At 44.4% G+C, this 15,631-nt stretch overlaps 2 protein-coding genes across 12 annotated transcripts in view; one reads left to right on the top strand and one right to left on the bottom strand.

The window, feature by feature from the left end:
* The window catches only part of DOCK3 (dedicator of cytokinesis 3), a 585,647-nt gene that overhangs the window by 296,718 nt on the left and 273,298 nt on the right, over positions 1–15,631 (bottom strand). For all 11 annotated transcript variants that reach the window (XM_073352483.2, XM_073352491.2, XM_073352484.2 and 8 more), the window contains exon 6: positions 12,792–12,940. In XM_073352483.2, the coding sequence (XP_073208584.1) occupies positions 12,792–12,940 (149 nt within the window). The remainder of the gene's footprint in view (positions 1–12,791; positions 12,941–15,631) is intronic.
* On the top strand, positions 2,508–4,313 carry LOC140915288 (uncharacterized). Its single transcript, XM_073354870.2, has 2 exons — positions 2,508–3,164; positions 3,754–4,313. The coding sequence occupies exons 1-2, from the start codon at positions 2,579–2,581 to the stop codon at positions 3,909–3,911; spliced, it is 744 nt and encodes a 247-aa protein (XP_073210971.1). The 5' UTR covers positions 2,508–2,578; the 3' UTR covers positions 3,912–4,313.

Raw genomic sequence — 15,631 nt, 5'->3', positions numbered from 1 at the left:
AGGGCTAGCTTCTTTCTTGTCAGTCCTACAATCCCATTACTGTCCTTTGAGTCTTCGATGGCACATTCCAATAAAAGAACTAGTAACCTGACACACGGCAAATTCCCTTGATTCAAAGGCACTGTTTATTTTTTCAGAGAGATTTAACATATCACAAATGTAGATTGATATCCACCAGGGATAACTGGGCCTAGCTGTAGTAAAGAATTACGGAAGCATGACACGCTGTTTGCAGGTGAAGTTTCCAATCACCATCACTCTGCAAGGACATTTAGATATGCATAACCTGGAGAAAATGATCCCAGAACTTGAATGTAGAAGACTAGGCATGCTCCCGTGTCTGAAATTCCTCCAGTAGTAGAAGCATTTACTCAGTTACATCATCATCAAACTCTTTAAGGAGTCAGTATCCTCAAACTTAAACACCTTTTGAGTGCCAGCCAACATTTAGCAGACAAATGCTGGAACTACAAGAGTACCTCTCCCTGCTCACACATTGAACAAATGAATAAAGTTTCAGAGCATTCAGGGCCACGAATGCTAAAGTCAAGCCATATGGAGCACAACACAATTGTTTACCAGCAAGCATTTGAGCTGCAGTACAAGATACATGCATATCAGAATCAACAAGAAAGTCTAGCAAACCTGCATCTCCCCAAAATTTTCCAATACATACAATAAAACAGCAAACGGTGTGAAAATGACCCACACAATGCAAATCACACTGGCACCACGTTCACTTTGGAGAGTCTACTTCACTTGCTGTGCAACAGCATAAGGTTTCTTATCCATGGTCTAAATAGCATGCTGCTGTCCTAGAGGTCCTGACATTTCCTTATATTTCAGCAGTGTAGTATACAATGTGGCCATATCAGCTGGTTTGGCACCCACAATAGTTACATATGTAACTGCTGTGTAGGTGCTCTTCTTTGTTGCAAGCTTTTGGTTGAAACCAGTCCAAAATAGAATCACCTGAGGGTGAACAACAGCAGTGACATTTAGTATTGTTAGGACATCAAAATGCAGCAGTGCTAAAAAGACACCAGGAGAGTTCTTGGACAGCCCTCATTTGCAGGTGACAAGAGTTTATTTTCTCAAGTACTTTTTCATGGTCAATCAGTTCTGGATGTATTCTAGGTTTTTCAAATGGCGCACTACATTAGAGACTCCGATTCCCATGCTTCAGTGATATTTCTTGTGATGCTGGACTATCTGCAGATTGTTCATGAAATACCACTCTAGCCATTGAACGGAAGGCATTCTTTCCATAAATGGTCTCTATGTTGATGTCTATATTATCATTTTCTTCATGGATGAGATTTTCACACGCGTTAAATGGTACAATTCCATTTGGAATGACCATACCTCCCTGGAGTCTTTCTACATCAGTTTTTTCCTGCGCTAGCAAGGAACCGCCTCAGCTAATCATAATTAATGCAGAATCCATGATAGTGTAGTAAGTCAGTTAAATTGTGCGACAAACTCATGGTGTAGCTGTGCAGCAGGATTTATATACAGTGGTGTGATAACTTTGGAACTGTTAAATACTATGGACTCCACAATTGAGAGACACCCTCTTTGAATGCCTTCTGAAGGATGATACTAATTGCTGGATGAATTATATGCCTCTTTGTCTATCAACCAAAGGACAAACTCCTTGTACCAACTGGGGTACAAAAGTAGCTGACCTCTGTAAACTACAATAATCTGGCTTTTGATAATATTCTGAGACTTTCATTTTGGCTATTTCAGAACAAAGGATTGAAGCAGCATGACATAAAACCACTTGTTCATTTGAAAGCTGTTCTTCAGGCTCAGCCACCTGAAAAACACCCTCTAAACGTTTGGATGACTTAAGTTCCTGCTTCAGATTACTAGCAGTTTGAATAGCACCAACTAATGCTTTTGTGCTGCACTGAACAATGATAGACTTGCCTTGTCCATGCTGTGCATGGAATGAAATTGCAGAACCATTGTGTTTTTTAATCTTGCCTATAATTTGCTACTGGAATAGATGACAGTTTCTATGTTTGAGGTAAGTAGTGCTCTGTATCTTTACAGAAGTTTGGTCAGGAGAAGAGCCCTCTTGTGGTACATAAGATCATTGACTATCTCTTCAGTCACCTGATAAAATACAATGCCAAAAGGTGACTGCAGTGTTGCAGTATAAATAAATGTTTTAGCTTTAAGATTTGATTTACTCAAGCAGGAAGAAAGACTTTGCCCTGGTCTACACTAGGACTTTAGGTCGAATTTAGCAGCGTTAAATCGATGTAAACCTGCACCCGTCCACACAATGAAGCCCTTTATTTCGACTTAAAGGGCTCTTAAAATCGATTTCCTTACTCCACCCCTGACAAGTGGATTAGCGCTTAAATCGACGTTCCCGGCTCGAATTTGGGGTACTGTGCACACAATTCGATGGTATTGGCCTCCGGGAGCTATCCCAGAGTGCTCCATTATGACCGCTCTGGACAGCACTCTCAACTCAGATGCATTGGCCAGGTAGACAGGAAAAGAACTGCGAACTTTTGAATCTCATTTCCTGTTTGGCCAGCGTGGCAAGCTGCAGGTGACCATGCAGAGCTCATCAGCACAGGTGACCATGATGGAGTCCCAGAATCACAAAAGAGCTCCAGCATGGACCGAACGGGAGGTACGGGATCTGATCGCTGTTTGGGGAGAGGAATCCGTGCTATCAGAACTCCGTTCCAGTTTTCGAAATGCCAAAACCTTTGTGAAAATCTCCCAGGGCATGAAGGACAGAGGCCATAACCGGGACCCGAAGCAGTGCCGCGTGAAACTGAAGGAGCTGAGGCAAGCCTACCAGAAAACCAGAGAGGCGAACAGCCGCTCTGGGTCAGAGCCCCAAACATGCCGCTTCTATGATGAGCTGCATGCCATTTTAGGGGGTTCAGCCACCACTACCCCAGCCGTGTTGTTTGACTCCTTCAATGGAGATGGAGGCAATACGGAAGCAGGTTTTGGGGACGAAGAAGATGATGATGAGGAGGAGGAGGTTGTAGATAGCTCACAGCAAGCAAGCGGAGAAACCGGTTTTCCCGACAGCCAGGAACTGTTTCTCACCCTAGACCTGGAGCCAGTACCCCCCGAACCCACCCAAGGCTGCCTCCTGGACCCAGCAGGCGGAGAAGGGACCTCTGGTGAGTGTACCTTTTAAAATACTATACATGGTTTAAAAGCAAGCATGTGAAAGGATTACTTTGCCCTGGCATTTGTGGTTCTCCTAGATGGAGTCCTAAAGCCTTTGCAAAAGATTTCTGGGGAGGGCAGCCTTATTGCGTCCTTCATGGTAGGACACTTTACCACTCCAGGCCAGTAACACGTACTCGGGAATCATTGTAGAACAAAGCATTGCAGTGTATGTTTGCTGGCATTCAAACAACATCCGTTCTTTATCTCTCTGTGTTATCCTCAGGAGAGTGAGATATAATTCATGGTCACCTGGTTGAAATAGAGTGCTTTTCTTCAGGGGACACTCAGAGGAGCCCATTCCTGCTGGGCTGTTTGCCTGTGGCTAAACAGAAATATTCCCCGCTGTTAGCCACAGGGAGGGGGGAAGGTTGAGATGGTAGTCACGCGGTGGGAGGAGGCAAAATGCGACCTTGTAACGAAAGCACATGTGCTATGTATGTAATGTTAACAGCAAGGTTTACCCTGAAAGAGTGTAGCCACTGTTTTATAAAATGTGTCTTTTTAAATACCGCTGTCCCTTTTTTTTCTCTCCACCAGCTGCATGTGTTTCAATGATCACAGGATCTTCTCCTTCCCAGAGGCTAGTGAAGCTTAGAAAGAAAAAAAAACGCACTCGCGATGAAATGTTCTCCGAGCTCATGCTGTCCTCCCACACTGACAGAGCACAGACGAATGCGTGGAGGCAAATAATGTAGGAGTGCAGGAAAGCACAAAATGACCAGGAGGAGAGGTGGCGGGCTGAAGAGAGTAAGTGGCGGACTGAAGAGAGTAAGTGGCGGGCTGAAGACAGGGCTGAAGCTCAAATGTGGCGGCAGCGTGATGAGAGGAGGCAGGATTCAATGCTGAGGCTGCTGCAGGACCAAACCAGTATGCTCCAGTGTATGGTTGAGCTGCAGCAAAGGCAGCTGGAGCACAGACTGCCACTGCTGCCCCTCTGTAACCAACCACCCTCCTCCCCAAGTTCCATAGCCTCCACACCCAGACGCCCAAGAACGCGGTGGGGGGGCCTCCGGCCAACCAGCCACTCCACCACAGAGGATTGCCCAAAAAAAAGAAGGCTGTCATTCAATAAATTTTAAAGTTGTAAACTTTTAAAGTGCTGTGCTTACAGTGCTGTGTGGCATTTTCCTTCCCTCCTCCACCACCCCTCCTGGGATACCTTGGTAGTCATCCCCCTATTTGTGTGATGAATGAATAAAGAATGCATGAATGTGAAGCAACAATGACTTTATTGCCTCTGCAAGCGGTGATTGAAGGGAGGAGGGGCGGGTGGTTAGCTTACAGGGAAGTAGAGTGAACCAAGGGGCGGGGGGTTTCATCAAGGAGAAACAAACAGAACTTTCACACCGTAGCCTGGCCAGTCATGAAACTGGTTTTCAAAGCTTCTCTGATGCGTACCGCGCCCTCCTGTGCTCTTCTAACCGCCCTGGTGTCTGGCTGCGCGTAACCAGCAGCCAGGCGATTTGCCTCAACCTCCCACCCCGCCATAAACGTCTCCCCCTTACTCTCACAGATATTGTGGAGCACACAGCAAGCAGTAATAACAGTGGGAATATTGGTTTCGCTGAGGTCTAAGCGAGTCAGTAAACTGCGCCAACGCGCCTTTAAACGTCCAAATGCACATTCTACCACCATTCTGCACTTGCTCAGCCTGTAGTTGAACAGCTCCTGACTACTGTCCAGGCTGCCTGTGTACGGCTTCATGAGCCATGGCATTAAGGGGTAGGCTGGGTCCCCAGGGATACATATAGGCATTTCAACATCCCCAACAGTTATTTTCTGGTCTGGGAATAAAGTCCCTTCCTGCAGCTTTTGAAACAGACCAGAGTTCCTGAAGATGCGAGCATCATGCACCTTTCCCGGCCATCCCACGTTGATGTTGGTGAAACGTCCCTTGTGATCCACCAGAGCTTGCAGCACTATCGAAAAGTACCCCTTGCGGTTTATGTACTTGGCGGCTTGGTGCTCCGGTGCCAAGATAGGGATATGGGTTCCGTCTATAGCCCCACCACAGTTAGGGAATCCCATTGCAGCAAAGCCATCCACTATGACCTGCACATTTCCCAGGGTCACTACCCTTGATATCAGCAGATCTTTGATTGCGTGGGCTACTTGCATCACAGCAGCCCCCACAGTAGATTTGCCCACTCCAAATTGATTCCCAACTGACCGGTAGCTGTCTGGCGTTGCAAGCTTCCACAGGGCTATCGCCACTCGCTTCTCAACTGTGAGGGCTGCTCTCATCTTGATATTCATGCGCTTCAGGGCAGGGGAAAGCAAGTCACAAAGTTCCATGAAAGTGCCCTTACGCATGCGAAAGTTTCGCAGCCACTGGGAATCGTCCCAGACCTGCAACACTATGCGGTCCCACCAGTCTGTGCTTGTTTCCCGAGCCCAAAATCGGCGTTCCACAGCATGAACCTGCCCCATTAGCACCATGATGCATGCATTGGCAGGGCCCATGCTTTCAGAGAAATCTGTGTCCATGTCCTGATCACTCACGTGACCGTGCTGACGTTGCCTCCTCGCCCGGTATCGCTTTGCCATGTTCTGGTGCTGCATATACTGCTGGATAATGCGTGTGGTGTTTAATGTGCTCCTAATTGCCAAAGTGAGCTGAGCGGCCTCCATGCTTGCCTTGGTATGGCGTCCGCACAGAAAAAAGGCGCGGAACGATTGTCTGCCGTTGCTCTGACGGAGGGAGGGGCGACTGACGACACGGCTTACAGGGTTGGCTTCAGGGAGCTAAAATCAACAAAGGGGGTGCCTGTACATCAAGGAGTATTTCAGGCAGGACTGCACGGAGGGTTCCAATAAGAAATGGTGCACCTAAGTTATCCTTCTTATTGGAACAAGGAGGTAAGCCTGGCCTCTGATTGATACACGGCTAGATTTACCTCGCTGCACCTTCTCTGTGAGTGACTGCAGTGTGATCTAGAGGAATGAGTCCCCTAGACAGGGGAGGAGGCAAATGAGTACAAAACAAATCTGGTCTATTTCTTGTTCTGACCCACTCCATCTATCTTTTACATCTTTGGCTGGCAGCAGACGGTGCAGAAGGACTGCATGCCATCCACATCTCATGGCTGCTCGGCAGAAGATGGTACAGTACGACTGCTAGCCATCTTCATCTCTTGCCTGCCTGGCAGAAGATGGTACAATACGACTGCTAGCAATCCTCATCTCTTGCCTGCCTGGCAGAAGATGGTACAGTACGACTGCTAGCAGTCCGTATCGCCTGCCCGCTCACCATAAGACGGTTCAATAGGACTGACTGCAGGACTAAAGAGAATGACCTGCTCAAGTCACTCCAAATTTAGTCCCTGCGCCCATGTCTGCCCAGGCGCTCCCAGCCGACGTGGCCAGGAGCACCTCGGACACGACGAGGACGACTACCAGTCGTATTGCACCGTCTGCTGCCAGAAGGCAATGGGTTGCTGCTACTGAGCAGCAAAGCCGTACCGCATCTGCCAGCACCCAGGAGACATAGGGTGACGGTTACCTGAGTGGGCTCCATGCTTGCCGTGGTATGGCGTCTGCACAGGTAACTCAGGAAAAAAGGCGTGAAATGATTGTCTGCCCTTGCTTTCACGGAGGGAGGGAGGGAGGGAACGGGGGCCTGACGATACGTACCCAGAACCACCCGCGACAATGTTTTAGCCCCATCAGAGTGCTCCATTGTGACTGCTCTGGACAGCACTCTCAGATGCCCGATTGTTTGCCGTTGCTCTGACGCTGGGAGGGGCGCTTACAGGGTTGGCTTCAGGGAGCTAAAATCAACAAAGGGGGTGGCTTTACATCAAGGAGTATTTCAGGCAGGACTTCACGGAGGGTTCCAATAAGAAATGGTGCACCTAAGTTATTGTCGTTATTGGAACAAGGAGGTTAGCCTGGCCTCTGATTGATACATGGCTAGATTTACCTCGCTGCACCTTCTCTGTGAGTGACTGCAGTGTGATCTAGAAGAATGAGTCCCCTAGACAGGGGAGGGGGGGAAGCAAATGAGTACAAAACAAATCTGGTCTATTTCTTGTTTTGATCCACTCCATCTATCTTTTACATCTTTGGCTGGCAGCAGACGGTGCAGAAGGACTGCATGCCATCCACATCTCATGGCTGCTTGGCAGAAGATGGCACAGTACGACTGCTAGCAGTCCGTATCGCCTGCCCGCTCACCATAAGACGGTTCAATAGGACTGACTGCAGGACTAAAGAGAACGACCTGGTCAAGTCACTCCAAATTTAGTCCCTGCACCCATGTCTGCCCAGGCGCTCCCAGCCGACGTGGCCAGGAGCACCTCGGACATGACGATGACGGCTACCAGTCGTACTGTACCGTCTGCTGCCACAAGGCAAGGGGATCTAGACAGGGGAGGAGGCAAATGAGTACAAAACAAATCTGGTCTATTTCTTGTTCTGACCCACTCCATCTATCTTTTACATCTTTGGCTGGCAGCAGACGGTGCAGAAGGACTGCATGCCATCCACATCTCATGGCTGCTCGGCAGAAGATGATACAGTACGACTGCTAGCAGTCCGTATCGCCTGCCCGCTCACCATAAGACGGTTCAATAGGACTGACTGCAGGACTAAAGAGAATGACCTGCTCAAGTCACTCCAAATTTAGTCCCTGCGCCCATGTCTGCCCAGGCGCTCCTGATCGACCTCACAGAGGCGACCAGGAGCACCTCAGACATGACGATGACGGCTACCAGTCATACTGTACCGTCTGCTGCCAGAAGGCAAGGGGTTGCTACTACTGTGTAGCAATGCCGTACCGCGTCTGCCAGCACCCAGGAGACATAGGGTGACGGTTACCTGAGCGGGCTCCATGCTTGCAGTGGTATGGCGTCTGCACAGGTAACTCAGGAAAAAAGGCGCGAAATGATTGTCTGCCCTTGCTTTCACGGAGGGAGGGAGGGAATGGGGGCCTGATGATATGTACCCAGAACCACCCGCGACAATGTTTTAGCCCCATCAGGCATTGGGATCTCAACCCAGAATTCCAATGGGCAGCGGAGACTGCGGGAATTGTGGGATAGCTACCCACAGTGCAACGCTCCGGAAGTCGACTCTAGCCTCGGTACTGTGGAAGCACTCCGCCGAGTTAATGCACTTAGAGCATTTTCTGTGGGGACACACACACTCGAATATATAAAACCGATTTCTAAAAAACCGACTTCTATAAATTCAACCTTATTCCGTAGTGTAGACATACCCTAAGGGTGGAGATTGCAGAAAAAGATGTTGCTCCCAAACACCAGTTCTCATGGTGTCTTGGAGACCAAGACTATGTGCACTGATTTCTGAAACCCTTGCAGCTCTTCCCTGTCACCTGGCAGTATAAACAACTTAATAATATTGTGATTACTGTTGCTGTTACTATCGTCATTATTGAAACAACTTCTGAGTGTTTCCAGGGACTAAGTTGAGGATAGCTTCTCCTCTTGTTTGCCATAGCGCTAGCTATTCCCAGAAGCAAATTCTGAAGTTGTTTCTCTAAACTGTCCCCCAACGTGACCTATATGTATGTGGATACTTGAAGGCACTCATTATTACTGTTTTATTTTCTTTAGTTGGCTCTTTGATCTCCCTCAACATTATATGCTGAACATACTTTTCCTTATTTGGAGACTCATTGTATAACTCTATTAATATATTTGTATTATTGTGACATGGGATTTGAATTTATATGGATTCTACTGTATCATCCTCCCTACTCAGAAACTGTATCTAATTAAATTTTATGGCATCTTTTAGATACAGTGCTATGCTCTTATCTCTATAACCTAATCCATTCTTCCTATATAGTCTACGGCCTGGTATTACAATAGCCCATTGATTTTTTTCATCCAACCATACCTCAGACATGTCTTTTATCCCAGTACAGCTCATTTATTTTTCTATTATGTTTCTCACACAAGTATACAGATTTTTACATACACAGACACACACGCACTATACCATATGCCTACTTTTATCTAATATCCTGTTCTATTTCTGCCTCGGTGATTTCAACCCATCTCTTTCTCTAGCACAGTATAAGTTCTGTCTTTCTCTACCACCGTAAACAGAATACCACTGTATTACTGGTTTACCTAACAGATGTTACATTTAACCATCATTTACCTCAATTGCTCATTTCTATAAGGTGGTTGGGTAATGGGTTTTATCTTGAAGTTTTACACTTATTTATTGTATTATTTATTTAACAGAACTTCTCCTCTTTGGTCCACTAACAACTAATTGAGCAACCTACTCCCGTCAGTGCTGAACTACCATTTAGTCCAAATTCCTTTCTTCTCAGTACTCCCTCTCTCACTTCCTCTTGCTCACTCTGTCTGCTGCCTCTCTCAGCAAAAATATCTAGGGATAAAGCTTCTGTATGGTTGTGACACAGAGGCCCTTTGGAGGTTCACTATTCTGTGTCAACAACTCTTGTCAGGCCTGACATACCCACAGCACTTAACACACTGTTGTCATGACATATACCCAAAAAGTGGTATGCAATATATCACTGGGAAACTAATAACTCACTGATCATTAATGTTCTTGTGTAAGGTATATACAAGATGTGTACAAAAAGTGTTATGGACGGGGTGAAAGTGGGCCAGTAAGGGCCGGTGCAATGTACCGGTAAGAAGATGGTACCGGCCCGTACGCAGCCGACATTAAAGCGCTGCTGTGGCAGCACTTTAAGGAGGGTCCTTTGCTGTGGCAGAGCTTTAACGTCACTGCCCCTTTTGCTCCCCCCTCCATGAGCGGCCCTGCTGGTAGCGCTTTAACGATATTGCCCCTTTTTCCCACCCTCCCCCCCCAGGCCGCCAACAGCAGGGGCTCAAAAGAGGCAGCTGCCCCAGGGCCGGCGATTTAAAAGGGCCGTACCAGTAAAAATTTTATATTACTTTCACCCCTCGTTATGGATATTCTAGAATTATGTTCTTAAAATGTATTTGGCAAGCAATGCATAAGTACAGTATGCCCTAGACAAAGAAATGTGTACTTGTTTGACCACCCTGATCACCACGCAGAGTCAATGAAATTGCATTTACATGCAAGGTAAACAAAGCCATCAAACCAGCAAGTGGGGGAAACTATAACTATTAAAGACAGGGGGGCTGAACCTCAAAGATACAATTAAATCAACTGTTTGTATACAATATTACTGTATTATAAAAGTGTATCAAGGTCTTTTATCACACTGGTGATTCATTTCATTGTGAAACATATGCATTAACACTATATGAGGAATTATGCATACTCACTGATGATATGCTTTAAAGTCTGTGACCAAATGCATAGGTTTTTCTCCCTAACAGGAGGGAAGACAGCTACCTATCTGTCTCCAATGTAAATTAAGCATTATGGAATCAAAACAATGGAAGCCCCATTTCCATATGATAGGAAGTCAACAGGCAGGGAAGAACAACAGAAAGCCTTCCTGCCTCTTGAAGTAGGGACAATGAACTTTAGGAAGACATCATGGCATCTACATCCCAGGAGGAGAGAGAAGCTTTGTTTGGGCTTACTTGTCAAATAATACATTTTAAAGGTTTACTGGACTTTAAAAAGAATGGGGAGAGAACCCTCATAATTATCCATCATTTGGGAAATTAAAGGGACCAGAGCTCTTGAATATGGAATGTTGGATCCTTCAAACAAGTGGGTTGAAGTCTTTGGGAACTGAGTTTAGGTGAGAAACCTGCTTAGGCAAAGACTGTAATTTGCTGAAATTAAGTTTTAGCCTTAGAAATGTATTTTTACTTTTGTTTGCATTTAACCCTTTTTATCTTTATTCCTTTTACTTGGTATCACTTAATCCTATGTCCTTTTGTTAAATAAACTTGTTTTACTTTTACTAAAAACCAATTCTGTGCTATGATTGAAATAAGAGAGTTGTCAAACTCTAATTAAATTAATGAACTGCAGTGCACAGTTTCTTTAAAGGAGTAGCAAACTTATTAACTTCTGAGAGTGTTCCAGGAGAGGGCTGGGCATGGCATGGAGACGTCTCTGGGGAACTCGGGAGCTGGGGATTCACTGTTTGTTACATACAAGACAAGGTGTGTCCTGAAGAGTTTACTGGCAAGACAGACAAGTTGGTCTGTCAGGGACTTGTCACACAACTTAGCAGTAGCAAAACTCTCACTTACTGAGGCTGAGAGGAATAACACAGGAGTTCGCATTTCTGAGAACCTCAGCAGATTGCCACATTAGCAGATGATTTTGGGGATATTCGGAACTGGGAGGGTGTTGGGTCACTCTGCAAAAGTAACTGAGCAATGGAAACCAGGGTGTGACCTGCATGCTTGTCTGCTGGCTGTTGTTGTCAGGGCTGTGAGCCACAGCAAGACCATTTAAGGCATCTAGATTTGCTGGGCAGGTGGTGAAACAACCCTTTACTAGTCTGGGTTGAATCCCAAAGCATCATGATGGTTATTGGGTTCCATTTACATTAGTGGGAGTTAAAATGCAAGACAATCACTTAAGTAATTCCGTTAGTCTACATCTTTCAGAGCCTCTTTTTCAGCTAAGAAGAGACTAATATATTAATTTAAGAAGAGAGGCCAGCTGAGTTTTTGACAGTTCATTCCTGTACTCTTCTCCATGGGAGTCCTGACACAGGTGTTCAAGGAATGTGGACACGACTAGAATAAGTTAGGGAGGAAAATTTGATTTTTTTTCTGTTTTTGGTAACTTACACAGAATTTTACTCTGTACTTTAATTATAACTTATCCATCATCCTGGTTGAAGAAAGGTTGTTGTAAGCCTAAGGGGGTGACATTTCCTCTGAAAAGGTCATGTGCATGCCACGCATAACATATCTGTTCACGGAACTTGGCCTTAGAACTAGGCAAGCCAAGCTTTTTCCTTGTTGTTTTCCAAGAGTCGATTCTGGGATAGGGCTAGTTTTTTTGTTAAGTAATTAATTATAATTCCATATTCAACTCTAAATTACTGTAAATACCTTTGGCTCCATAAAAAGAAGATTCAAATGGCCACCTCTTTACAACAGGACTGATCATCAAAATCTGGGCACAAAATCTGAGAAAGCATCAGCAGAGAATTATACAGATTACAAGACCTAAAACAAAATTAAATCTGAATACTATAAGCCTCAGCTCCACAGTGTTAATCATTTGATCAGACAGTGCCAGTTCTGGCTATTCTACAGTGTCACCCAAATGTACAGCTGTTCCACTGACAGTAACAATTTTTCAAATGGCAAAATGGTAATAATAATAATAATGTAGATAAATTACAATGTATAGAATACCTCAGAGTTAATATTCACTGTACAACTTAAACGAAAAGGCCTAAAACACATTGAAAAATACAGACTCCTTCAGAAAGGAATTAATAATAGAAGCAAATCATACATTTTTAGAATTTTTAATTACTGTATGTATATCTATGGGGGAGGAGGTACGCCATCAACTCAGAATGTAAAAAGTGATATTTGGTTTCAGTTGCCAACAACTTGAAGATAGTTCAACTGTTTGCAAATTCCATTACACAAAAAACATTCCATTTTAATTAAAACAGATGGCACTTGGATGGTACTTGTACTTACTCATTACCCCAGTCCAGTCGCACTGTAAGGTGTCTCTTGACCTCTCGCACCTGATCTTGTGTCAAGTGACCTGACAGCAGCTGTCTACGCAGGTCAATGAGTTCATTCATCACATGGCGCAGTTTGTAGAAAAGATCTATCTTATGCTTCTGTAAAAGTACATTTTGGTGGGGGGGGGCGGAGGGGAGAGAGAGATTAAAAAAATCAAATGAGATTTTCATCAATTATCCAAGAAAAAAAAACTCACAAAAGAATCACTCTTTTCCCCATATATTCCTCAATGTCATGATGCTTCCAGAAAATAAATAAAATACAAACTCCTGGTTCCTTTTCCAGGTTGTCACAGTCATTCCATTCTGTTTTTTCTGCAGTTTGTTTTGCTTCAAAAAGTAAAAAAAAAACTCTAGAACAACTTCTATTTTAAGTATTATGGCCACAAAAAGGCAATCAACTGTAAATCTTGAAATTGAATTGTATGCTGATTGCTATATTTTAGCAGTACTAGAAAGGTACATGGACCACAAGGCAGAATTAGGTACTGTTTTCTTACCTGAGGCCTAAATCACAGAAAGAGAAGGGCAAAAACATGAATTTATATGTATGTAATTCCATCCTACTCTTGAAAGTGTACCTTTCTGGATGGAGCAATTTAAAACAAACCAATTGAAATCACTTGATTCCCCCCCGCAATAATTTATTTAAATCAGGTTCAGTCTTTCTAAAACTAATTTGAAAAACTGCTCTATAGCATCTTTAGATTAAAATTTATAATATACACTAAATTATAAATATTGTTTGTTTTAATGCCACTAGTAGGAGGCTGTCTGCAAACACTTAAGTGGGTACATAACTTTAGTTACATGTATCATCCCATTGACTTCAATGGGACTACTTATAATTAAGCATACGCATCAGGGGGTAAAAACTGTATTTTTTGAATTTTTTCTCTTAATGGCATAAAATCTTGATACTAAAATAAATTTTCTTCATTTTTAATAATTAGAAGTTATTTAGACCTTTAGCACATAAACAAAATTACTGTAAACTCTTTTATGCACATAGACCAAAAAGTTCAAGGATAGGAGTCTAAAGTTAGGCTCTTAAGCCCATATTTGGGCACCTAAGGGTGGGATGCACACACGGTAAGATTTTTAGAAGTATTCAGCATTGGTCTAACGCTGCTCCATTTACAGTCAATGGTAAAACTCCCAGGGTGATATCCTGGCCCTACTGAAGTCAATGGAATTTTGCCATTGACTTCACTGGGAGCAGAGCTCAGCTCATACCAAACATTTTTGAAAGTCCCTTCTGTAACTCTTAAGGTACTAAGGTCCAGAATTTAATTGGCGTACCTAGTATAAACTAAAAACACAGGCAAAGGTCCCCAAAACTTGTCTATCACAATCAAAAGAATGAAAAACATTTAGGTCAATATCAACATGGGCAATAGTAAATCACAACAAAATAATTCTTCACAGTGCCTGCAACAAATACAGGCAACAAATATCAATGGGGCCATATCAACAAAGGGACTTAGGTGTCTCAGTCTCAATGTAAGCACCACTGAGATCCACAAAACCGCCACTCAGCTGCTGCCTGACTAAACTCAACCAACATGTAAATTTTCAGCTGTAAAAATTCCATAGGCTTCTAAGTTTCTGCCTCTGAACATGTGCTGCTTCACTGTAGGCATCATTCTAGACACATATCATGTCTCAGCCCCAGTGCGATCCTCAAACCAGGGTAAGAATACAGGGAAAAAATACTATTAATCCTTTAAAAAAATATTTAAAAGTAGTCTAAAACAAAATATTTCTATCATTTAACTATATGGGAAGTCTGAAGAGTCTGTGTTATTCCACTGTTAAAATAAGGCCATGAAAAAAAGATTTGACACGAGATGCTAAATTTTTTGGCCGAGCTTGTGAAGACCTTACTATCCACTTGATAGCATTTTTGTATCAGTCTGTAATGCAGTAACTTTTGAATGCCCTATCTGATAAATTTAAAAAGTTCAAAGACTGTTTCTGGTATCAGAGGCCAGAATTCTATAGGCTTTTGGGTAAACCAGAAAACAGGGGACACATGGAGTCCCTGCCATCTGATTAGCACAGCCACAGCTTCAAGCACTCAACACTTGTCTATAAGGAATAAACTAATGGCACTCATTAAAGACTTTCAACATAACAATACCTTATCTGATCTCTGCTCATTCTCCCAATAGTTTTTCACATGATGACATCCTAAATGACTTTCACCCAGACAAAACATGGTGGGATACAAACAGCTCCTGGCATGGGGTGGAGAATGAGGAAGAGAGGGATCTGGGGACACAGAACCCTGACATAATGGAGAGAATGGAGGACGCTGGTATAGGGTGGAGGTGGTAATGTGGGGCACTCAGAACCCCTGGTGGGGGAGAGATTGGGGGACCCTAGTATGGGGGAAAATGGGAATGGGGGAACACAATGCAATGGGGGACCCTGGAATGGGGGAGAGTTAACAGAACCCCCCCGATGGGCAGGGAAATGGGGGGATCCTAGTATGGGTGGGGGAAAAGGAGGAACAGGCAGCATGGGGGGAAATAGGAATGGTGGTGCCTGGAGGGAGAATGGGGATCCTGGTATGGGAGGAGGTGGGAAATGGGAGGCAAACAGAACCCCCGGCAGTGGGGAGATTGGGAGAATTACAGGGAGTCCCTGAAACAGAAGGGGATGGGAGGATGGCACACAGGGAGCTTGTGGAGAGGAATGGAGGAATGCAAGGAGCCCCTGGCATGGGCAATAAGCTCAGCCCACACGAGCTATGAAGTGTGCAATCCCAAATAAAATTAATTATAG

Source organism: Lepidochelys kempii, chromosome 7 (genome assembly GCF_965140285.1).
Source record: "Lepidochelys kempii isolate rLepKem1 chromosome 7, rLepKem1.hap1, whole genome shotgun sequence".
Classification (NCBI taxonomy): domain Eukaryota; kingdom Metazoa; phylum Chordata; order Testudines; family Cheloniidae; genus Lepidochelys; species Lepidochelys kempii.
This window is presented reverse-complemented; position numbering and strand designations above follow the sequence as displayed.

Excerpts from the sequence above, each read along its gene's own strand:
- LOC140915288 (XM_073354870.2), top strand. The coding sequence starts at position 2,579 with ATGCAGAGCTCATCAGCACAGGTGACCATGATGGAGTCCCAGAATCAC. Across the intron at positions 3,165-3,753 it reads AGGCGGAGAAGGGACCTCTG|CTGCATGTGTTTCAATGATC; the intron begins GTGAGTGTACCT and ends TCTCTCCACCAG.